General features: G+C 37.6%; 2 protein-coding genes across 2 annotated transcripts in view; both read left to right on the top strand.

The window, feature by feature from the left end:
- The window catches only part of LOC134754951 (uncharacterized), a 533971-nt gene that overhangs the window by 34791 nt on the left and 474563 nt on the right, over nt 1-24617 (top strand). The gene's annotated exons all lie outside the window — the stretch shown is intronic.
- LOC134754904 (COP9 signalosome complex subunit 6) lies at nt 5434-13984 on the top strand. Its single transcript, XM_063691376.1, has 6 exons — nt 5434-5829; nt 6837-6968; nt 7109-7260; nt 11598-11763; nt 13331-13524; nt 13838-13984. Exons 1-6 carry the CDS (start codon nt 5583-5585, stop codon nt 13976-13978), a joined length of 1032 nt encoding a protein of 343 aa, XP_063547446.1. The 5' UTR covers nt 5434-5582; the 3' UTR covers nt 13979-13984.

Genomic DNA, 24617 nt, shown 5'->3' with positions numbered 1-24617 from the left:
TCAACCAAATAATTAAACATGCCGAAATAAAGATATATTTAGGTAAACTTATTTTTACATTAAGTAAGTACGTAGGTAATAAGAATTCTGTAAGGCCGATTCACATCGTGCCGATATCGTGACTATAATAATGAGTTTGACAATGTTTTCTTGTATTTTTATCGTAAACTTTAATAGTTGAGGCTTACCTGTGAAAAGATATACCACAATCAGCAAAACTTTCACTCCTGCAACCTTTCACACAACATCTTTTACCCATTTTATACTTTATTTCGCAAATAAATCTTGAGCGCCGCCATTCATGTATTTTGAAAATTTCTTCATCAAGTTGGGGATACCAATTAATATTCAAAGTTACTACAATGTCTACCATATTAAAATTAATGTATTTTTTGTTGTGCACATGCTTGGTTAAATCAGTTAATAATATTGACATTATAACTATTTACAAATTACGTAAAAGATATCAGAACCGTACTCTGAATATAGCACTTAAATAATATAAGAAGGTATTTAATTTTAGTAGTTATTGATATAAATACTACCAAAATGGTATCTTTTTAACATTGGCAACATGTGCGAGTGGGACACCGCGACCCACTTTTGCTATCTCATGTGGACCGTTTTCTCTAGTCTGGTACGAACACCTTTCTGGCTCGGTGATAAGGTTCAATTTAGTATGGCAAAAAAAGTGACAGCTCGCTCCAGTTTAGGGTATAACTTCATGGGCGCAACTAGGAACAAAAATACGAAATGTATGGAAAAAACTATAATACTAATGGCGGTGTAATGGCGGATATTGCCGTCTCATTCTCTCAGTGTATCCATCTCTCGCGTCTCGTGGGCGCAGCTCGCTGCACGGCTCGTGACTCACACGCGAATGTAAGCCTGAGCGAAGCGTTTTAGCTGGGTATAGACAATGTATTGACGTCTACTATAGTCTACATTATAGATCACAGAAAAAAAATAGACATCCATTCCATGAATGAGGGCTATCGTTTTTTTGTTCACCAGTTGGCGCCTCTGTTCAGTTTTTCAGGTAGTATGGCTCCATGGGTGAGGCGAAATGACCGAACGGGATAGTCTTATGTATCTTTCAGTAGTAGTGACAGAGAGCAATATATTACTTTTTGTCTTTGTCATAGTTTCACTTTTCCACCGCTGCCACAACCGAAATTGTGGCAAACAAATAAGTACGTGACATGTCATGCTTGTTCGTTGCTTGTTTAATTATTGTTGTTTTCTATGAAATTGTGGTTTCTGTTATAAAACATAGTGATGGTTAGCGTTTTGAATTGATAAAATAATGGTGAATTGTTCTGTAATCGGCTGTAATAGCCGCTCTGAGCAAAAATATGAGAACATAACCTTTCACACGTAAGTACGGTATTTTACACCTTCCTCTTAACGTAATATGTGAGAATAACATCGTAAAATTACGTTACACTCAAAGCAATGTAGAATCAAACGATTTCAATAAAAATATCACAATTATTTACGCAAATTAACAAAACATTATTTGTAAAATTATCCGCCCAAATTACGTAGGTTGTTTGTGGTAATATGTCAGCTTGTCAGCTACTCAGACGAGTCTGAGGTCAGCCGTTTTTAATCTTCTTCTTAATTTTGCTGCATAACAATCATGTTAGGGATACCAGATGAAAATATCATAATTTTATGGGTAATTTTGACCTCGAAGTTTATTCGTATTTCTAATTCCAAAAAATAAAATAAACAAATGTTGTGAAGATTAAATGTGGTGTACATTAATTGGTGTGAATAATGTGATTGTGATTTGTGATTTCATAAAATTAAAACTCATAATACATTTTATTTTACGTTTTTTTTACTAGTTTTGTACCACCTGCGCGAATTATAGGAGGTATTTTATTGTTCATACGCCTAAAAAGAACGGCCCATTGACATTTTATTCAAGAATTTTAATACCGTCAAACTTTGCCTCCAGGGTAATCGCATCGCCCTAACGTGATATCAAATATTAGGGTAATTTTTACCAATATGGTATCCCCACGTTTATGACGTTAGACATAGACATAGACAGACATAGACATAATTTATTGGTAATAAGGTATTACAGGTCACAATTTTTTGTTACTTATTTCTACACATCTTACATCTTTTAATTATATCACAAATAAATATTTTTTTAATTAAACAATTCAATATTACACGTTACTATTCTTTATAATCTATTATACATATTACACTATTAACTATTCTTTATAATCTATAAATTCTTTAAAACTATAAAAGCTTTGCTTGATTAGCCAGTTTTTTAGCCTTGCTTTAAAGGAACTAAGCGTTAACGCTTCTGTGATATAGACTGGCAGCTTGTTGTATACTACCGGACCAGCAACATATATAGTCTGTCCGGTTTTTTTTATTTTATGTGAAATTGTTTTTAGCAAGTGCGCGTTTCGAGTGACCCACGCAGATCCATCGCCTCGCCTACCATATTGCGACATGTTTTCCCTAGCAAATACAGCTATTTGAAAAATTAATAGAGACGGTAGTGTTAGAATCCCGAGTGCTATAAAATGCGGTTTAGCGCTGTCATCGTGTCTTGCGCGGGCTAGTGTGCGTACGGCGCGTTTTTGTAGTCGAAACACGCGCTGCCATTCCGCTGCTCGTCCCCAGAACTCCAAACCGTATTGAATAATCGCTTGTATAGTCGCGAAATAACATGTGCGAACCGCTTGGCTATGTAAGGTTTGGGTTAACCTCGACAGTGCAAAACAGGCTTTGCTAAGCTTGCCACATACCGCGCTTATCTGCGTTTCCCAAGTCAGGCCCTGATCGAGTTGGAAGCCCAAGAATGTCGTGGTTGCCACCTGGTTGATGGTAGTACCTTGATGGTGTATGTTTAACGGGCGTCGTTTCCTGCCTGATATGTCAAACTGTATAATTGGCTTTCATGGTACACCAGTTAAGAATCTGTTGGGCTGTGACGTTTAGTTGGACTTCCAACTGGTCCAGGTTCTCAGCGGTTACAACGGCTGCTACGTCGTCCGCATACATGAAAACTTCGCTGACGTTGACAGCATCCGGCAGATCGTTCAGGAGGAGGGAGAACGCCAAGTTAGATAAGGATGATCCTTGCGGCACACCTATATCTGTGGACAACCCATGCGATTTCAGGTCAGGTCCCCCCCCTGACCGACCACGTATTGCAATCTGTCACGCAGGAAGCTCTTCACAAACTTCAGGGCTGGTCCACGTATACCGGAGTGGTGTAGCTTATCTGCCAACACCTTGTGATCCACTACATCAAAGGCTTTTGAGAGGTCACAAAAGAGTACTGCGACCTCTCTCTTGTCCTCGCGCGCAGCACAAATGCGGCTAATGACTTCACGAGCCATTGTTGTAGCAGATCTGCCTGAGCGATACGCATACTGCCTTTCGGACAGCTCACCGGTTTCATTTAGAAATGCCGTCATACGTGAGGCTATGCCATTTTCTAGTATTTTAGCAAGTGCTGGTATTATGCAAATGGGTCTGTAGAAGTTGGGGTCGCTTTTTTTCCCTTTCCCCTTATATATCGGACAAACTTTAATTTGTTTAAATGCTTGGGGATACTCGCCCTCCCGCGCTCATTAAGGAGTGCGGACAGTGGAAGTGCGAGGTTAGCCGCGACGAGCTTTAAAAGTTCCGTTGAGATACCGTAGAGGTCTTTTGTGTGTTTTATAGCGACTTTCCTGTCAATAATTTCGTAAAGTTCAGTCGGTGAAAAACGTTGTATAAAGAGCGAGCGGTAGTTTGGGGGTCGCGTGTTGGTCAGTGCGGCGATTGCGCGAATAGGGTCGGCGCGTGGGGCTCCACAATGCATTGCTGCCGAAACGAACTGCTTATTCAAGGTATTTATTAATTCTTTTTTTGTTGGGTAACTAGTTCCATCGGCTTATTTATTACGTCGGTAAAATCATTGCATTTTTTGGATTGTTTACCAGACTCCGTATTCACTAATTGCCACATAGTTTTACTAGTGTTTTTGCTGTCATTTATTAGATTACTATAGTATTGCGTCCTGGTTTTTCGCGTTAGTTCACAATACTTCACCTTTATGTCGTCTAAGCGGCTGTCTATTTGAGGATTAGCGGGAAATTTATTTCTGAGATCTATTAAGTCAAACATAGTGTACTTTAAATTAAGAATGTCATTGTTAATCCAAGTTTTATTTTTTTGAGGTAGGTATTTATTTTTATACGGAAAGCATATTTCTATTTTGTTAGATATTGTATTAATAACTGCTCGAATTCGGTCGTCTGTTGATTTTTTGCGTTTACATATCTCTGACCAGTCCACGCTGTCTACTGCGCCTACGAAGGCGGCTCGCGAGGCACGCGTATAGTCGCGTACGCGTCGGACTAAATTTGCAGGCGCTGAGTGCGGAGCGCACTCAACGCTGGCGCGGACTCCATAGTGGTCGCTGATGTTTGTGACCACTGGAGATGTAGTTAATAAGCTGGAAGACATATTCGTGTACAAGTGATCGAGGCAGGTGGAAGTTGTACGGGTCACTCTGGTTGGAAGCGCAATTTCACTCGTAAAATTATGACAGGACAAGGTGTCTTGTAATGTTTTGTTTTCTGAGCTACAAACAAGCCAGTCTATGTTGGTGTCTCCAACAATGATACAATTTAAATTCAATTCATTTACTTTGGTTAAGACTCGGTCTAATATGGTTATAAATTCGATTGCTTTGACCAAGTTAGTACGATAAATACACATTACAACTAATTGGTAGTCTAATAATTCAATGGCAGCTATTTCACAATACCTTTCTACTGACATATTACATAATTCGGTGTGTGTTATTGCTTTTATTGATTCTTTGACGTACAAACAAGTTCCACCATGTTCTCGGGAGTTTCTACAGTACTGGGATATTAAGTTGTAGTTGTTAATGAGAATACATTCTAATTGTGGCTTAGTAAGCCAGTGTTCAGTTAAGCTGAAATCTTTAGATAGCAATACTTCGAGTTGTCTCGTTTTCGAGTTGAGAGATTGTATGTTTTGATGACACAATACTAAGCGCGACGAGTTCCTGTTTTTATCAGTGGCTCGAGGAGGCGATCGCGTTATCTATGTCTATCCCTTACGGGCGCACGCGGTAGGCCGCATCTATGTAATGCTAGGTCTATGGTGTGTCACTAGACCTATAGTAAATTGATTCCATTGGCCAGTAAGGTCCCGTCTCTTAAAACGTAGTGGTTATATACTCTTTGAACATGTCTTTGAACGAGACCCCCGTTCACACTCGCGTCTCGTGGCGCGGCTCGCGCCTTGGCTCGTGGCTCGCACGCGAATGTAAACCGGACTTTTAAAAAAAAGGAGACAGATCTTGAATCTAGTCTATGATATTATTTGACATAAAAAATAAGGCAGAAGATAGGCTGAAGGATAATGTACTCGGTTTCTGTTTTCTTAATTTCGTTTTTTTTTATTGAACGTAAGCTATAATCTCGTGTTCTCTTATAATCGAAAATTTTCGCTGTATAAATTTGTCCGATTTTCATGATAAGGTCAAAACCTATTGTGAATCATTAGGCTAATCACGCATTATGTCGAGTGCGGATCGGATTGACTTTGAAATGGAAGTTGAAGTCGAGAGTGCATCATCGGGGCCCGCGGCGGAGCCCCCTAATCCGACGTCGCCGTCAGCACCCATTGCAGCTGCAGACAACAAGAGCGTGGTAGTTACTACCGCGACCTCTGGTTCTGTTACCGTATCCCTTCATCCGTTAGTTATTATGAATGTTTCCGAACATTGGACTCGACTTCGAGCACAAGAGGGCTCACCACAAACCGGTAAGATGAAACAAAAGTGGTTTACAAAAAAATTGTGGTTTTACAGTCATTTCATAATGTATAAAAATATCAGAAAACATGTGTATATGGATAAATGTTTTTTTTAGAACGCCATATGATTTTTAATATCAAAATTAAAAATTGTTAAATATCAAATGGTGTCGTAAACACCGTCTACACGAATATAGGCCAAAGGTGTGGCGCCATCTATTTGAGTATAACTTTTTCTTGATATTCTGATGCACTCCTTTTTCTTTAGACTCAGAATTTACTTATCTTATATGGAGTTACATAGATCTTTGGTATTATTCAGTGCATTAAATTATTATAATTTAATAAATTACTTTGCATAACAAAGAAAAATAGCCATAAAAGTTTAATATAATATTGTGGATTCCTGTTATTTACTTCACTATTATTGTGCTACCTACCTATACAATATAACAGCCTTCCTTTATGTGATTGGCTACCACAGTTACCAGTGCTACTATGAGAAACAGGTGCCGGATATTATAAGGGGTGGGTTTACCTTACCTCTCTCTCACTGCACATTACCAATGCTACTATAAGAAACAGGTGCCGGATATTATGAGGGTTAGTTTACCTTACCTCACTGCACATTACCTATGCTACTATGAGTCAGGTGCCGTATATTATGAGGGTTGGTTTACCTTACCTCACTCTCACTGCACATTACCAATGCTACTATGAGAAACAGGTGCCAGATATTATGAGGGTTGGTTTACCTTACCTCACTCTCACTGCACATTACCAATGCTACTATAAGAAACAGGTGCCGGATATTATGAGGGTTGGTTTACCTTATCTCACTCTCACTGCACATTACCAATGCTACTATAAGAAACAGGTGCCGGATATTATGAGGGTTAGTTTACCTTACCTCACTGCACATTACCTATGCTACTATGAGTCAGGTGCCGGATATTATGAGGGTTGGTTTACCTTACCTCACTGCACATTACCTAGATTGATTTTTGTTTTCACAGTAATTGGAGCTCTCATTGGGAAGCAAAAAGGTCGTAACATTGAAGTTATGAATTCATTTGAACTAGTGTTCAGTATGATTGAGAATGACATTATTATAGAGAGAGATTATTATAATTTAAAAGAAGAACAATGTAAGTAAATTATATTTATTCTTTATTTTACAGAATTTTTTAGATATCACTCCTGTTTAGATTTAATTACTGCGTTATTAGTGGTTACAAGGCTGAGCTATTGCACACAAAAATTTAATTGTTTTTAATATTGTTTACAGTTAAACAAGTATTCTCTGACATGGACTTCCTGGGCTGGTACACCACAGGAGACACTCCCACGGAACGGGACATTGCTGTGCATAGGCAAATCTGTGACATCAATGAGTGTCCCGTTATGCTAATGTTAAACCCGGCTGGACGAAATGGTGATGTGAGTGATGTTCTCTTTGCAGTACAGTGTTACAATTCTATTCATTTATATACCTAGTCGGCTCATAAGTTCTGTCATATACATAGTATCAAATAAAATCAAAAGTTTAAGTTTATTCCGTATAATTTGTACAGCGTTTGAAAGCTTATAAACTAGAGAATCTAAATGTATAACATTTATTCAAAATGACCGCCATAATTATCTACACAGGCTTGAAGTCTTCGTGGCCAGTCGTCAATGGATTCACGCACCACTTTCATGTCGATATTGGCCACTGCCGTAGCAAGAGATTTTTTCAGCGAGTCTAGATTTGCATGAGGTTTTGAGCACACCTTTTCCTCTAAATACTGCCATATTTTATAGTCTAAAGGATTAAGATCTGGGCTAGAGGAGGGTCAATCTTCATGCCGTATAAAGTCGATTTTATTGGAGGCGAGCCAGGCTTGTGTAGACTTTGCCTTATGGGCTGGAGCAGAGTCCTGCTGGAAAACCCAATGCTGGTTTAGAAACATCGTATGGGATAGTGGTTTCACAATATTAGTCAACACCGTGTCTTGGTACACTTTGGCACTAGTTTTTACTCCTTTCTCACAAAAATGCATACTAGTGACGCCCGCATAAGAAACTCCCAGCCAAACCATCACAGATGAAGGGTGATGACCTCTTTGAATACGGGGAATGCTATTAGACGCTTCTTTACTATTGCGAGCGTACACTCTATCATTTTGTTTATTACAGTTTTCTTCTATGTCAAAAATTTTCTCGTCCGAAAACAGTATACAACGGTGCTTATTTTTAGCGTACTTCTTCAATAAAGCTTTAGATCTTTTAAGCCTTAAAGCTTTAAGCCGACCATTGAGAAGATGGCCAGTTTTTCGTTTATAAGCACGAAGTCTCAGGTCTTGATTAAGCACTCTTTTCACCGTGTTTTTGCTCAAACCCATCTGGAGGGCCATAACTTTTTGTTTCCTAGCGGGATTTCTGGCAATGCGTGCCCTAATTGCTTGTACAACCGCTGGAGTCCTAGCTGTACGCGGACGACCGCTTCTTTTCTTGTCATTTAAACTAGAGACCTCACTGTATCTTTCTATGGTACGATACACAAATCTTAGAGAGAATTTTAAATTTTCAAGTAGCTTAAAAATTTTAGTCGGCGAGTGACCACAACGATATAGTGCAATTATTGCGGTACGGCTATCTTTAAGCGTCCACTCCATGTTGAAGAAAACAGAAAATTGCAAAATTATACTACTCAAATATTTAATAAAGATTCGAAATTCAAATGCAGAACGGTTTTTGTTTTAGGAGTTCCAAATTTAAATTTTAAAGGCCAGTGACAGAACTTATGAGCCGACTAGGTAGTATTACTGTGGTATACAGAATAAAAGAACTTGACTTATATTGACCGGGATATAGTCCGTGATTACCTTTTGTATTATTTAAAGGGAATCACGGTCTATGGTCTATATCCCGGTCAATATAAGTCTAGTGAAACTAACCCTGAATCATTCAAAACTCTAAAATAACTTGATTTTTAAGGCTTGTTTTGGGTTGGATCTTAAAATAAGTTGCCTTGTTTGAGGATAACTGATGCTGTAGGGGGCTTTTTTGCATTGTTTTTAAATGAATTAAAGTAATTTTAGCCGGTGATTTTAGGTGATGTTTTTATTTTTTGTTTTTATTGAATATTACGTGAAACAAAATGCACGGCAGCCTTATTTTTTTGATTTCATTGAATATTTTGTGGCTACGTTTATACACCATACATACCAAAAATCGAATCAGAGCACTCCACTCCGCCGCCGCCACGCCACCCCGCCACGCCGCGAGCCGAGCATATTTTCTGTTTTAAAGTTTAAATTTGTCACGGAACCGAATTTGTCAACCCTGACCCCACGTGGTCTTTCTGGTCCCTACCCCTAGAGTGTATATAAAAGCCCGGTGGCGCGGAGGGAGGGCAGCCCCCGCCCGCCGTACCAAAAAGCCGAAGCTGCGCCGGAGCCACCACGGAGTCCACCTCATTCTCCCCCCCCTCTCTGAATTACAATCTTTGGCACTGTAGCCTTAAATTATAACCATGAATAATCCAGAAACCAAGCATCTCCGCGGGGGAAAAGTTGGAGGGAGGGTTCCCCTCATCCCCCCACACCCCTCCCGCACTTGTTTTAAGATTTTTACCCTTGTTTTTAATGAAAATATCGCAGTATGATGTAAATCCAACAAATTTAATTATATTGTACTATTTATTTATTTTTACTCTGAAAAAAAATCCGAATCACAAAATATTTTTCAACTGATGATTTCTTAGAAAATTGATATCAGGACTGCAAATAGAACAAAAACTGTTTTTGGTTAGCAAATGTAGACACATGACAGTTGAGGGTCCACTGTCTGTTTACTATAAGTATCTGTCAAAGATTTACATTAAAAGTGAATGGCCCTAATATACTCGTATAGTGTAAATATCAAGTCACAATATTTGTTACTTTGATGCTAGTGCGAAGTTTAACCTTTTCTATGCCGTGTCAAACACAAAAGTGTCAAAACTAAAATTGAACTTTATGCATGTAGGTCTGTGTTGCTCTGTGGTCTTTGACCGATTAATCGGTCTTTGACGTTGAACCTACGGTGCGTGTATGTCGGTCATTGGCGTCCAAAAGGTTAAGGACTTAAGTTTATGTACTTAACTTTATTAACCAACTTCAATGACGGTCTAAATTCAATTCAATAGGTCTGTAGCCAAAATTGCAAATACGGACCCCTAATAGTTTCGTCATGACTGTATGTCACAGCCATTCTACTCAAAAACTATTATTCTATTATAGGCACACAACTAAATAGTTTTGGGGTATTTATTTGTAATGTCATGATTTTTTCTTGGTGAATGATTTGGTGAAGTGGAACTGCTGATGAAGACTATGAAGTGATGACATACTGTTTTGCAAAGTTGATAATTTTTTGTCAAGAGTTATATTTATATTTAAACTGTTGACTTAAACTTATTATTCTATGACTAACTGTAAATTTATGCTCTGCAATGGCTTTAACAGTGGATAATTTATTGTTTATTTTTATTTTTTAAATACTTTATTTACATACAAGATATATACAGTGGTACTACGTAAACGAAATTAATAACTAGCTTAAATCTAAAATAGGCCCTTGAGGCATTGTACCAAGGATGCTGGCGGCATTTCCCCGCTGTGTCGCAATGCTGATACGTTGTGCGAGAAAGCTGCCAGCTCTTCGGTCACCAGTTACGTCAACCAGACGCTACGCGATTTCTGCAAACAAATTGTGCGCGCTGGGACGCCATGGACCTAGAGTTTCAACTTAGTGTTTTAAATTTATTGTACATATTGTTATAACTGTTACACAAACAAATGAGTTTTGAGTTTTTGTATCTGGAGAGATGGACCAATTTATTTGCACTGCGCAATAGCTCTTTAAACCTATCTTGTAGCTATTTATTACCTTTACATCAAGTATATGTTTAATAAAATTGTGTATTATTTGAGTATTGTTGTTATATTATATTTACCTGCGAAGGAAGTTGATAGGTAATGTAATGTAATACGAATTTATTTAGTTTAGTTGTAATTGTTGTTAAGTACGAATTAACTGTTAAATTTATTTATTTATTTTATTTGAAAATATGTTACACGTCTTTACAGAAATCCAATGCGCCATGAAACTTAAAATTAACATTAAACAAACAGGTTATTAAAAATAACAATCAGGTACAAACAAATATTTACAAATAACACAATTACAAATAACTATTACTAATTAAACTTTCACGGATGTAGGCCTCGCATCCATCACCTCACAGAATCTCAGGCATTCATTTCTCACAGACGCCCATCGCCACGCAAACAGGTCGCACTCGGGTGCTGATGCCAAGAGAGCATTCAACTGTGTGAGGGCACGAAGCAGCGGAGAGTTCAGGCGCGACACGGTGCGTCTCTCTGGCAAAGCCAACAGATCGCGTCGCCGCGGTCTGAGGGCTATCCTGGGGATGTCCAGTACATGTAGTCGCACAAGTCGACTCACCAGTTCTGGGCAGTCTGAATCACCGCGCAGGGTTCGACACGCAAACGTCAATAAGCTTAGGTTACGTCTCAACTCCAAAGAGTTGTAACCTAAGGCCCCCAAGGAGATACTTCGTCGGATAGAGAAACGGGGAATAGCCGAACATTTTCTTGTATAAAAACCTTAAAAAGGCTTTTTGTACCTTTTCAAGAAGAAGTAAACTGTAGGTAGATTCGTAGGGATGCCAAACGATCGATGATGTCTCAAGCTTGCTTCTTACTAGTAATGTAATGTGTTTGTTACAGCAACTTCCTGTAGTATTGTATGAGTCTGTGATTGATGTCGTACAAGGCAGGGCTACAATGCTCTTAGCTCCGCTCACTTACACATTAGCAGCAGAGGAGGCAGAGAGAATTGGTGTCGACCATGTGGCAAGGGTGTCTTCAGGAGAAGCAGCTCTTAATAGTTTAGGTAACAAATTTATTAATTACATCTTATTAGGGTTCTGTACCAAAAAGGTAAAACGGCACATTAATGGCTTTGGTTTCATTGTACCTTAATTTTCCCCATTCCTGTACCTTAATTTTAATCCCATTTACCAACATTCAAATCGGAAATGTGTCAAAATGCCTGATTCCAAGAAAGCCAAAGTTTTTTCTTAAAACTTCAGTTTATTTACTAGATCAAGTGGCCTAAATTGTCGTTCCTAAAAAAATTTTTTTTTTAACATTATAAACAAAACATTTATAAAGGAAAATGTAAAAAATTATACCATCTCCTCCCTTCTTTTCTCCGAAATTTACCAAAGAAAAATTTAGAAACATGTACATAATGCAAGTTTTAATTTAACCATCTTTGCGTGTGTTAATTATACTTGAAATATCTATGAGATTATACTAGACACCTTCTTTGAAACAACCATAAAAACGGTGGGCTACATAAAACGTCTACGTCACTTAGGACTTTTTAGAAATAGGCAGAAAGGAAAAGTGAGACTATGACAAAGGACAAACAATAATAGCGCTTTCTCTGCTACTCCTACTGAAAGTTCCATAAGACCATCCCGTTCGGTCGTTTCCCCCATCCCTCATGTCAGTCATGTCAGATCCAGAGTTATACTATATTCATCACATGGTAGGAATTATCCCTGAAAACCGGCCAAGTGCGAGTCGGACTCGCGGTCCAAGGGTTCCGTACATTACACAATTTAAACAATGTGTTTTTTATGTGAAATGTAAGTGAAATGTCTTTAAAAAACCCGTAGGGGTCGGATCAAAAACTAAGTAATTAAGTCCGACTCACGCTTGACTATACATTTCTAATAGATTTTCCTGTGATCTATAGGTAAAGAACTATTTTGTGTATTTTTTTCAAATTTTTAGACCCAGTAGTTTCGGAGATAAAGGGGGGGGGGGGGGGGAATAGTCATTTTTTGTATATTTTCTTGAATAACTTCAAAACTGTTTATTCTAAAATTATAAAAAAATATATATTTGAGTTTATCCTAATGAGCTCTTTCATTTGATATGTAACACGATATATTTTGAAAAACTTTATTATTTAATTTTTTCATTTACCCCCCAAAAGTGGTCCGCATGTTTAAATTTTATTTGTTTACGTTACATGTTCATCTTTGGGTCACAAACTTACATATGTATACCAAATTTCAACTTAATTGGTCCAGTAGTTTTGGAGAAAATCGGCTGTGACAGACGGACAGACAGACAGACGCACGAGTGATCCTATAAGGGTTCCGTTTTTTCCTTTTGAGGTACGGGACCCTAAAAATCAACATTAGGTCGCCGCTTTATCGATAGATGGCGCTGTACACAATTATATCATTTGTAAATAATCGAAATGCACATTGATTCTTGATTGCTGCCTGTTTATATGATGGCAAAACTATTTCCATTGAGTCAACACACAATGTTGACACACTCGTAAATAAAAATCTCTCTCATCACTTCTGAGTCGTAGGCATTGTCTCCTAGGAAATATTATACAATAGTGGATAAGGCACTGAGTAAAATTGTTACAGTGGCCGAGCACCTAACTGCACAGCGGTCAGCTATAAAGATGTTGGTGTCCCGGGTGCGCGCGGTGCTGGCCACGGTGCGTGCCATCCGTGACGGCGCGCTGCCGCCGCGGCCGGGCCTGCTGCGCGAGGCGCGTGCGCTCGCCAACCGACTGCCTCTCCTAACCTCGCAGCAGTTCCGCACGCACTTCTATCATGTAAGCATTTCTAGCGGTCTACGCTAACACTATTGACATCCTGCTAACTATACAAATTACAGACTATATTAGGGTGGAAGATTTAAGGGATATAACACAACCAGTAGCAATATATGATCTAGGTGTTGTGTGTACTGATCTGTAAAAGCTAATCATTGTATAGAACTTCTGACTCAAATATCAACTATAGCTACAGATAACGAGAGAGATATAAAACTTTGATATCTCTCTCGTGGCAGTAGGCAGTACACAATATCTGTTAGATAATCCATCAACCGTAATGGTACTCTAAATCCATATTGTTCTTTTTCAGCAATGTAACGACGTGGCGCTCATGACATACCTCGGCACCATCACGAAGGGGTGCAACGCTATCAACCAATTAGTAAATCGATTTAATGTACTTTATGACAGACAAGGAATGGGTCGTCGTATGAGAGGACTCTTTTTTTAAACAAAATGTCATATTCATGCAATGAGAACAACAGTAAGTGTTGCACATAAAAATTTCCAAACGAACCAACTAGCGACTGGAATGTCAGTGTCAGTGTAAAAAAAATTGTATGTTTTATATGCATATGCGAAATTATTTTAACTGCTATAATTTTCGCGCCAGGCCGTCATATCACAAGAAATATCCAAAATACAGATAAGTAGTGAACAGGTTAGTGAAATACAGATTATTGAACACTGATCATTGAACAGGTTTAGTGAACACTGATCAGTGAACAGATTTAGTGAAATGTGAAATACAGATTAGTAGTGAACAGGTTTAGTGAACACTGATCAGTGAACAGGTTTAGTGAACACTGATCAGTGAACAGGTTTAGTGAAATGAACTTAAGTCGTTTGTACATTTACTTGTCTCTTTTAGGTAAAGTACAGAATCCCAATATTTACTGTAAGGAGTATGTATATATCAGAATTCAAGCAAAATACATACAATTATAATTTGCAAATGAAACATGTTTCATATATTGTATTTTCCCGTGTTTATAATTATAACATGCTGTTTAAATATTGCACCTAAGCACAGGTTTTTTTTGCATTCTCTTATCTAACCTAATTTCAAATTATAATTTATGCAGTTGTAACTTATATATATAGAAACAAAGTTGCCTCGGTCAGTCAGGTGCTGTGGCCTGTGGCTCTCGTTCTAGTTCTTAGCGTCGTGCAAAATGCAACTACAGATGCAGTTTGGGTACAGAAGTATTATTCCTAATTGTAGGTCGTTTCGCGAAAACCGACGCGGATTTTATATGAAATGGCTGAGTTCAGTACAAAACCGCGCGCCAGCTCTTGTTAATTCACCTATGTATACTAATGGAAATTAACACGAGGAATTGTATAAGGAATGGGATGTTATGAAAGTGAAGGCAGAGAAAGAGGTACGAGTATGTCAGGATCGTAGCAAGTGGACATCCGTGGTCTCTGCCTACCGCTCCGGGAAATAGGCGTGATTATATGTATGTATGTATTTTATTTAATACGCATTGTAACGTTTTACAATACGTTACAGGGGCGGCGGCGTTTGTCCCATCCCCACAAATTGCAATACGTAATATCACGCAAGATGCTGCTTTTTACATGTATAGAATAGTAAAGACCTTGGGGGTTCCATTTAAGTTGTGTCGTTTGTAAAATCTAAAGACAATTTAAAACTCAAGTACTATTTACCTATTGTTTTTCTAGGAACTCGCCGTGATATTTAATACACTTCTTCATTCGGTCGATCCAGTTTTGAAACCTCTTATTAAGTCATACTTGTTATGGCCATTTTTTGCCTGGATGCTGCACTTCATGATAAAAGCAAGCCGCTTTGCACAGTGCTAGAAGGGACCAAACTGAGTGATTTGACCCGCAGCAGCGCAAGTTTCACCCCTTAGGAACAGAGATGGCTCCACTTCTTTAAAAAATATTTCAAAAAATTCTACAAGCTAAACCAATGAAATTGTTTGCCTGAGATATTGACATGAGGATTAGCAGCTGTAATTCGGTTTACTTGTTTTTTTGAGCCCAAAACGAGGAACCCTGATTTCGTCGGGTTAAGTACCAAACTGTTCTTTTCTGACCAACTGTCAATGCGGTGCAGGTCTTCGTTTAGTCTATCGACAGCTTGTTGCGTGTCTTCTGGTTTGAATGATATGAAAAGCTGTAGGTCATCGGCATAGATATGGAATTTGCAATGTTTCATGTTATGTACGATATCTGCACTGTAGAGACTATACAACACTGGCCCCAGAATAGAGCCCTGCGGCACCCCTCTAGATACTGGAAGTAATCCCGACGTAACGGTTGAGCCGTCTGTGCCATGCACTTGGACAAATTGCGATCGATTACTCATATAGCTTGCGAACCACTTTATCGAGCTATCACTGAAACCATAATATGCTAATTTAGATAGAAGGGTAGATGTATTGATACAGTCAAACGCTCGGGAAAAATCCAATAGGGCCAATATTGTTCCTTTGCCTATCTTGTGAGGACAAGATTTCATCTACCACATCCAGAAGGGCAGTGGAGGTACTATGACCTTTTCTAAAACCAGATTGTCTTAATGGGAGTATGTCATTGCTTTCAAGAAAATCAGTAAGCTGCATGCATACAACCTTCTCAAGTATTTTTGATAGGTGTACTTCCAGTATCTAGAGGGGTGCCCCCTCTAGATACTGGAAGTAATCCCGACGTAACGGTTGAGCCGTCTGTGCCATGCACTTGGACAAATTGCGATCGATTACTCATATAGCTTGCGAACCACTTTATCGAGCTATCACTGAAACCATAATATGCTAATTTAGATAGAAGGGTAGATGTATTGATACAGTCAAACGCTCGGGAAAAATCCAATAGGGCCAATATTGTTCCTTTGCCTACATCTTGTGAGGACAAGATTTCATCTACCACACCCAGAAGGGCAGTGGAGGTACTATGACCTTTTCTAAAACCAGATTGTCTTAAGGTGGTTCGACTAGGTTACCCAAAGCTTAAACCCCGCTAGATGGCGTCACTTTCGCAAATTTTCAGGTTTTATTTTTTTGTGGAATAGTGTTTGTATCTGTATACTTAAAAGTATGTTTAGCGCACTCTTTACATAAATATTGAACTATTATAATAAACATTGAATACTTCATTAGTGCAAAAAACACTTTTAAAGTCGACAGAGTGTTTCTGTCATGCTATTTCCTACTATTACTAACACATGCAAACAGTGTTTCCGTGATGCTTGTAGTAGACAATTTCATGCAGTGTAAGTATGCTGCAATGGCGTTGCGGTATGTTCGTGGAAATACGTGCAAGAGGATTCGGGTTCGAGACTGGTACGTCAGGGGTACTTTTATTTGTCCTTTTTGTGTTATGTTTCTTATACCTTTTAGTCTTCGAATTCTTGTCCGATTCCGATATAACCGAAATATATTTCAGTGATATCGGAAACGGCTCTAACGATTTCGATGAAATTTGCTGTAAGGGGTTCGATCTAGCTAGGTCTTATCTCTGGGAAAACGAGCATTTTTGAGTTTTTACTTATGTTTTCTTTTTCTCCCAGATATTCAGTATTATTAATAAATTAGTTTATAACGTTTTATAAAAATATGTGACGTATTGAACAAAAAGGTACCACATTGTCGGTTGTCGATTAGGTTGATTTCATTTTGAAGCTTTATGGAAATATGACAACAATAAGTAGGTACCCGTTTGGTTGAAAACGCCACATATATTGAAAACCTGACTTTCACAAATCTCACCTTTTTGGGTTCTTCCAACTCAGAAAGGATGGAGAATACTGACGATTCTTAGTAGCACTAGCCCAAGGAAGTCCAGGTTTGTAAGTGTCAGGTATCAGTTTTTTTTAAAGCGCTAAATATAGTTCTACAAGTAAAGCAATCCCTTACTGCCCAGCCTCTATAGTATTTTTCAAACTGGAAGGGTACGATGATAGATTTCATCTCCATACAATTTATAACCTAATAATGCCAAATGTTGCAAAATTATATTGAATTGAGATCTATCATCGTACCCTTGCAGTTTGAAATAGTTATTTACGATACAAGTGCGGAAAAGAGAAAATTCGAAGAGTGGCGACAGATTAAAACACGACCGCAGAGAGTGTTTTAAATCGACACGAGTTGCGAATTACCTATTCGCACGTGTATCGTACAACGTTTTACAGTACATATAGCCCTTTAAACTTTCGACATATGCATGAAAAGTGCTCTTTACGCACTAGGGCGAGAAAGTTGCACCATATGTACTGTAAAATACTTTTAGTACATATGGTGCTACATATACGTTACCGCCCTAGTGCGGTAATTAGTACAATACGTGCATATGTCGAAAATGTAAAGGGCCATAATCATGTACTGTAAAACGTTGTACAATACACGTGCGAAAAGGTAATTCGCAACTCGTGTCGATTAAAACATTTCCTTCGGTCGTGTTTCAATTTATCGCCACTCGTTGCCAATTCCCTACTTTTCGCACTTGTATCGTAATGTACTAATAATAAAGTAGTAATTGTAAAATAAAATTAAAACTTTTTTTATATATTTTTTTTGGATTCAAGTAGGTACAGTGAGTAACAACATTGCATGGCCTTCTAATTATAAATATTATAGAAAACGGGATATTTATCATGTTTATTTATATTATTTATTTCTCGATATTTTGGCCGGTCTTGCAAGACCAGTCGTTGTGGAGATCCCTGGGGAGGCCTATGTCCAGCAGTGGATGTCTTGTTGGTGTAGATGGATTCACACAACAAATGAAATAACATTTTTTCATATTTGTTATACGTAGTTGTCCCTGTACCTGAAAGAAAAATAATATCATGATAGCACAAATTCTCTAATGTTATAGGAAGAAAGATGATGCAACAATATGGATTCTAATAAAGTTATCATTTACTTACCTAGTAATAATTGTGTTTTTCATTCATAGACAAAATTCCATAATTTTCATCCCCAGGAAATGTTTTATTTTACTTTATTGCAGTGAGGCTGTCCTGATTTTTTCTGGCTAATGAAGGAAAACATTTTATTTCCAAGAATGCCTCTTCATTTTGCACAATACCTAAAAAAACCTAGAGTTAGTGACACATTGACTATTCGGCAACCAAAACAGTAATAATTACATTATATGGGTATTGTTCACTGCTTATTATCCTACCATTACGGAAGAAGTGAGAATTATTTTCTAAAAAGATCGGCACGAGAAAATTACAATGTACAATGAAGGAGTGAAACTGTACCTTACGAAACTTCACCATCATGAATTCCGCTTCATTTGAGTGAATTTTCCTGGATTTTCGCGGACCAGAACACCGATGATTTTTGTAACTTGATTTAGACGTTGCTATCATTTTCAATTTATACAAACAAATTGATAAGTCAAAATAAACATGACCCTATGTGTCAGTGTCAACACTGTCAACAAAAAATGCACTAAACATGACGGCACTGCAAATCCTGCCAGGTCGGCCAGGCAACGTCGCCAACGTCATAGAGTGGCAACGCCGCACTCAACGTATTTGTACACGACATTTGTGACACACACATACGTAAAATTGATGAAAAAATTACGTTGATTTATGTATGATTTCTGTATGAAACAAAGTTTTTCTATTAGTTTAGCGCAAACGAATATTCGAAAGTAGATAAATGAGCAAATATTTGTGGAGTAATAGTGTGTAGTGCCTTAATTAAAGCAGATTGAATTTTGTATGAAAATCGAACCACCTTAATGGGAGTATGTCATTGCTTTCAAGAAAATCAGTAAGCTGCATGCGTACAACCTTCTCAAGTATTTTTGATAGGAGAGGTAGTATGCTGATTGGCCTCAGGTCTTTGTAGTCCGCAGGATGGGGCGTTTTAGGAATAGGTTTAACTGTAGCTATTTTCCACAGATCAGGAAAAACATTTGTTTCTATTGATTTATTAACTATGTTCGTGATTATGGTTAATGTTCTTGGGAGTGTCAATATCAACATATCCAAGGATATACCGTCGACTCCAGCAGCATTAGTTGATATGGATTTAATAATCTTGGCAACCAAGGTTTCATTGACAGCTTTTAGGTTGAACACTGCAGGGCCATATCGATTGGACTCGAGATAAGTTATATAAGATACGTCCACTGTATCGTTGCCGGGTATATTTAGAAAGTGGGTATTAATAGAGTTAGGATCAGTGAGATGTGGGGGTAGTTCTAAATCTTTTGACTTGAAGTCGACTAAATTGTTTTTAATATTTTTCCAAAGCTTTCTGGGGTCATTGATATTCCTATTAATGTGATACTGGAAGTATGCACATTGTTCGTAATGAAGTGACACATTTACTAAGTGTACTAAATTTCTCGGCCATATCAGATTTGTTCCCTGAACGAAGCCATCCATTGACTGACAACGAAGGTGGACAAATTTGGTTTTCGTACTGGAAGAATTCGTTCAGATCAAGCTGCCTTTCTCTGGCCACTATAAAAAGACAGGAAAATAGGAGTAAGTCAACTTTTAAGTTTTTGATTTTGTCGGTTGTCAGGTGTGTACCTACATATTTTAATTTTTGCTATAGTTACAATTTCAAACAACAAGCTTGTGCCAACCCTGCCACCTACATCAGCTGCTCTCTATAAACATGCACTTCGAGCAGCTTACCAAGCGGGCCATATATGGGGAAACGCTCCTCTGAAACCAGAAGTTTCCATACCATGTACATCTTAGGGATGGACTAAGGAAAAAGAGTTGAACTCCAGAATGGTCGGCAGTTACAGCGATTTGGTCGCAATTAAGCCTCTTGGACCATTGTGGCTGCAAATCTGGCTGCGAAACTATGCGTTGTGGGCTTGTGAGTGTCGTCGCGTCAGCTTACCATGCACAGCCCAGTGTAAATCATGCAAAGGTGGCTGTACAAATCAAAAGTAAATTAATGTAATTTTCAATCCAGGGTTATTTTGCATGCTGGCCACTGATTATAGGTTTGGCACAAAATTATAGGTTTAATGGTAATCAGCTAGGCACAAAAATAATTCAACAGTAATCTACAGGCACAAAAATAATTCAACAGTAATCTACAGCAACCAGTTCATGTATGATTTTGTAGTATGGAATGGTACGAGTACCTCAAAGCGACTTTTATTTTCAGTTCTACATCTATCGGTGAACCCGAAGAGGACATTTAAGTTTTTTGTTTACGAATGTAGTCACTTTAAATAAAAATAATTTCTATTTTGTTATATTTTTTGTAATTCAGCACCAGGAAAAAACTTTATTCAGGTCTTATTTATTTATTTTTTATTTATTAAAATAAATTGGGTGATTTCTTTTCATATGACACATTTCATATTAAAATCAGTGCACTTACTGCGGTTGAAGATTTCTTTTAAATAAATTTACTTGTAAGAGTGTGCATAATTGAACTTAAATATTTCGTGGAGAATGAAAGGTATCGGTATTTATATACTCAGTACTATATGTGTGTATATAATATTATATTCGTTCCATTTTTTTAAGAAATCAAGTAAAAACTATCAATCGATAAGAAAAAAAACTTAAGATGCCGTTTTTTGTCAAAAGTATTCATATATGTTTTTTGTGTATTTTTAACCGACTTCAAGATTTCAAAGGAGGAAGTTCTCAATTCGGTTGTGTTTTTTTTAAAATGTTTGTTACTCCATAACTCCGTCATTTTTGGACCGATTTTGAAAATTCTTTTTTTGATTGTAAGTATATACATACAGATTGGTCCCGTTTTTGTCAAAACGCAGTTCTGATGATGGGATCCATGAGGAATCGAGGGAACTCCTCAAATGTTAAAGGCATACATATAGTGATTTTAGTATTTTCATCAACAAATCAAGCACTTACATTTAAAAAAGTGACATTTGATGAAGTGGAACTGCTGATGATGATCAGAACAGAACTCTTCAATGACGCATAGTTCACGTTTGGCGATTTGTCCTCTTCGTTATGTTTGTTAAGCAAGTTAGGTTTTCAAGAAACATTTTTGTCAAGCTCGAGTTCTGATGATGGGATCCACGAGGAATCGAGGGAACTCCTCAAATGTGAAAGGCATACATATAGTGATTTTTGTATTTTTATAAACAAATCCAGCACTTCCATTTTAAAAAGTGACATTTGTTGAAGTGGAACTGCTGATGATGATCAGAACGGAACTCTTCAATGACGCATAGTTCACGTTTGGCGATTGTCCTCTTCGTTATGTTTGTTAAGCAAGTTAGGTTTTCAAGAAACATTTTTGTCAAGCTCGAGTTCTGATGATGGGATCCATGAGGAATCGAGGGAACTCCTCAAATGTGAAAGGCATACATATAGTGATTTTTGTATTTTTATAAACAAATCCAGCACTTCCATTTTAAAAAGTGACATTTGATGAAGTGGAACTGCTGATGATGATCAGAATGGAACTCTTTAATGACGCATAGTTTACGTTTGGCGATTAGTCCTTTTCTTTATGTTTGTTAAGCAACTTAAGTTTTTAAGACATATTTTTGTCAACCTCGAGTTCTGATGATGAGACCCACGAGGAACCAAGGGAACTCCTCAAATGTGAAAGGCATACATATAGTGATTTTTGTATTTTCATCAACAAATCCAGCATTTACATTTAAAAAAGTGACATTTGATGAAGTGGAAACTGCTGATAATGATCAGAATGGAACTCTTCAATGACACATAGTCCACGTTTGGCGATTTGTTCTCTTCCTTATGGACCCAGACCTAAACTTGGACCCGGACTCGGACCCGGACCCGGGTCTGAACATGGACCCCAACTCGGACCCGGATCCGGACCGAACTCTGACCCAAACTTGGACCCGGACAGCCGGACATGGACCCGGACTCTGATCCGGACCAAGACCCGGACCCGGAAATGCTACTAGAAAAGTGGGTTAGGTGGGTGGTTGGGTTTTGAACTGCGATTCTCACAGAACAGAACTGCTATCAGAAAAGTAGGTTAGGTTAGAGCTGTGACCCTTACAGAAACGAAATGCTATCAGAAAAGGAGGTTTGGTTAGGTTAGAACTGCGACCCTTACAAAAACGAAATGCTGCTAGAAAAGTGGGTCGTTTTACCTCCTTTTCTACATAATTAGGCAAAAGATGCTGTCTTTTTCATTTCATTGTCTGGAATCTAAGAGTGCACCATCAACAATAAGTGAACTTTCAGCGGCCCCCATTGAAGTCGGTTTTTTTTTCTTAAAAATTATTTTATAAGTGATGTATATAATGAGCTTTTATTTGAGATATTAAGCATTGAAATCGGTCAAATAGTTTAGCTTGTAGAATTTTTTTAAATATATTTTGAAGAAATTTACACACATTCAAACTTTTATATTTCGTCAAGTATGAGAGGTATCGGTGTCGGGTTTTTTTTATAATACTTGTTATTTATTCAGTAATATATAATAATAATAATAGCCTTTTATTTCATGCAATTTAACATAACAATACGTTTTTTTTTACATTTAACTGCATAGCAGGTACAGGTAACATAACATGCAAATAGTATCTACTTATGTATTTATAAACATTTTTTTTTTATAAGTAGTATATTTACATTTACAGCTGTCTATAATAATAACTTTTAAATTTTAATTATTTATAATATTTTTTTCCATTTTAATTATGATTAAAATAATGAATTAGATATGAATTATATACATTAATTAATTGCATGGCGCTTTGCGCGCAAAGGCCTCCCCCAAACGTTCTCATTTTTTTCTGTCTTGAGCTGATCTCCACCAGTGTCTATCATAACTCTTCAGATCGTCTCTCCATCTAAGTTTAGGTCTATGATTTTTCCTTTTTCTATATCTGGGCACCCACTCTGTTGTTATTTTTGCCCATCTATTACTTGGCATTCTACATACATGACCTGCCCATGACCATTTAGGTTTTTTGGCTGCGTGGATGACATCTTCTATGCCTGTTTTTTCCCTTATAGCTGTGTTTCTTATTCTATCTTGCCTGGTTATTTTTAGCATCGACCTCTCCATCGCCCTCTGGCATACTCTAAGCTTTTCCGTTTGTTCTTTCGCCAGGCTCCATGTTTGAGACCCATATGTCAATGTAGGAAGAATAGCCGTATTGAAGGTTGCTCGCTTTATTTTTATGGATAGGTCGCTTTTCATAATAAATTTTAATGCCCAGTACTTTTTCCAGGCTTTACTTATTCTGTTTTCTATCTCTTTGTCTTGTTTGTTGTCGAATGAAACCAGTTGTCCGAGATAAGTAAAATTTTCGACGTACTGCATCTCTTTTTGTCCGAGATTAATTGGCGTCTCTTGTCCATTAGTCATAACTTTGCATTTGTTTTGGTTCATCACTAGTCCTGCTTCTTTGCACACATAATTAAATTCTGTTAGCATCATTTCTAGTGACGCTGGGTCTTTAGCAAAAATAATAACGTCGTCGGCAAATCTCAGGTTGCTTAGGAATTTCCCGTTTATTTTTAAGCCTTTTGTATCCCAAGGTAGGTTTCTAAATATTGACTCAAGACTAGCATTAAATAGTATTAGTGAGATTGGATCGCCTTGTTTTACATCTTTTTGTAGTGCGAAGGATTCTACTTGTATGTCAGTTTTGTTGGCTTTGCTGGTTTGGTATATGTATTTTAATATATTTACCTATATATATTTTTGGTCTACATTTTGAGCTTCCAGGGTCTTGAAGAGAAAAGTGTGCTTTGGTTCAAGCTGTGGAGGTGATCGATTGTGCTAAATGAAGATCTAAATCCTGCTTGTTCCACCGGCTGTTGTTCTTCTAGGGTTCTTTCTATTCTTCGTCTTAATATTGTCATAAACAGTTTGTACATACAAGATGATATACTGATGGGCCTGTAGTTGTCCAAATTATCTTTATTTCCCTTTTTATGCAGTATGGTAATTTTAGAGATGTTCCATTGTTCAGGTGTAATTTCTTCTTCTAATATTTTATTGAAAACTAAAGTAATAGCCTTGTGTAGTTCGTAACTCGAATATTTTAATATCTCGTTTATTCCGTCTGGTCCCATTGCCTTTTCAGATTTCAATTTCACGATAGCTGAGGAAATTTCATCAATAAGGAACGGTTTCGGTGTTTCACAG

The sequence above is a fragment of the Cydia strobilella genome, chromosome Z (genome assembly GCF_947568885.1).
Source record: "Cydia strobilella chromosome Z, ilCydStro3.1, whole genome shotgun sequence".
Taxonomy (NCBI): domain Eukaryota; kingdom Metazoa; phylum Arthropoda; class Insecta; order Lepidoptera; family Tortricidae; genus Cydia; species Cydia strobilella.
This window is presented reverse-complemented; position numbering and strand designations above follow the sequence as displayed.

What these genes read in the sequence shown, in the direction of transcription:
- LOC134754904 (XM_063691376.1), top strand. Translation starts at nt 5,583, where the DNA reads ATGTCGAGTGCGGATCGGATTGACTTTGAAATGGAAGTTGAAGTCGAG. An exon ending in TAATTTAAAAGAAGAACAAT is followed by an intron (nt 6,969 to 7,108) that starts GTAAGTAAATTA and finishes TATTGTTTACAG; the next exon opens with TTAAACAAGTATTCTCTGAC. An exon ending in AGCAGCTCTTAATAGTTTAG is followed by an intron (nt 11,764 to 13,330) that starts GTAACAAATTTA and finishes AAATTGTTACAG; the next exon opens with TGGCCGAGCACCTAACTGCA.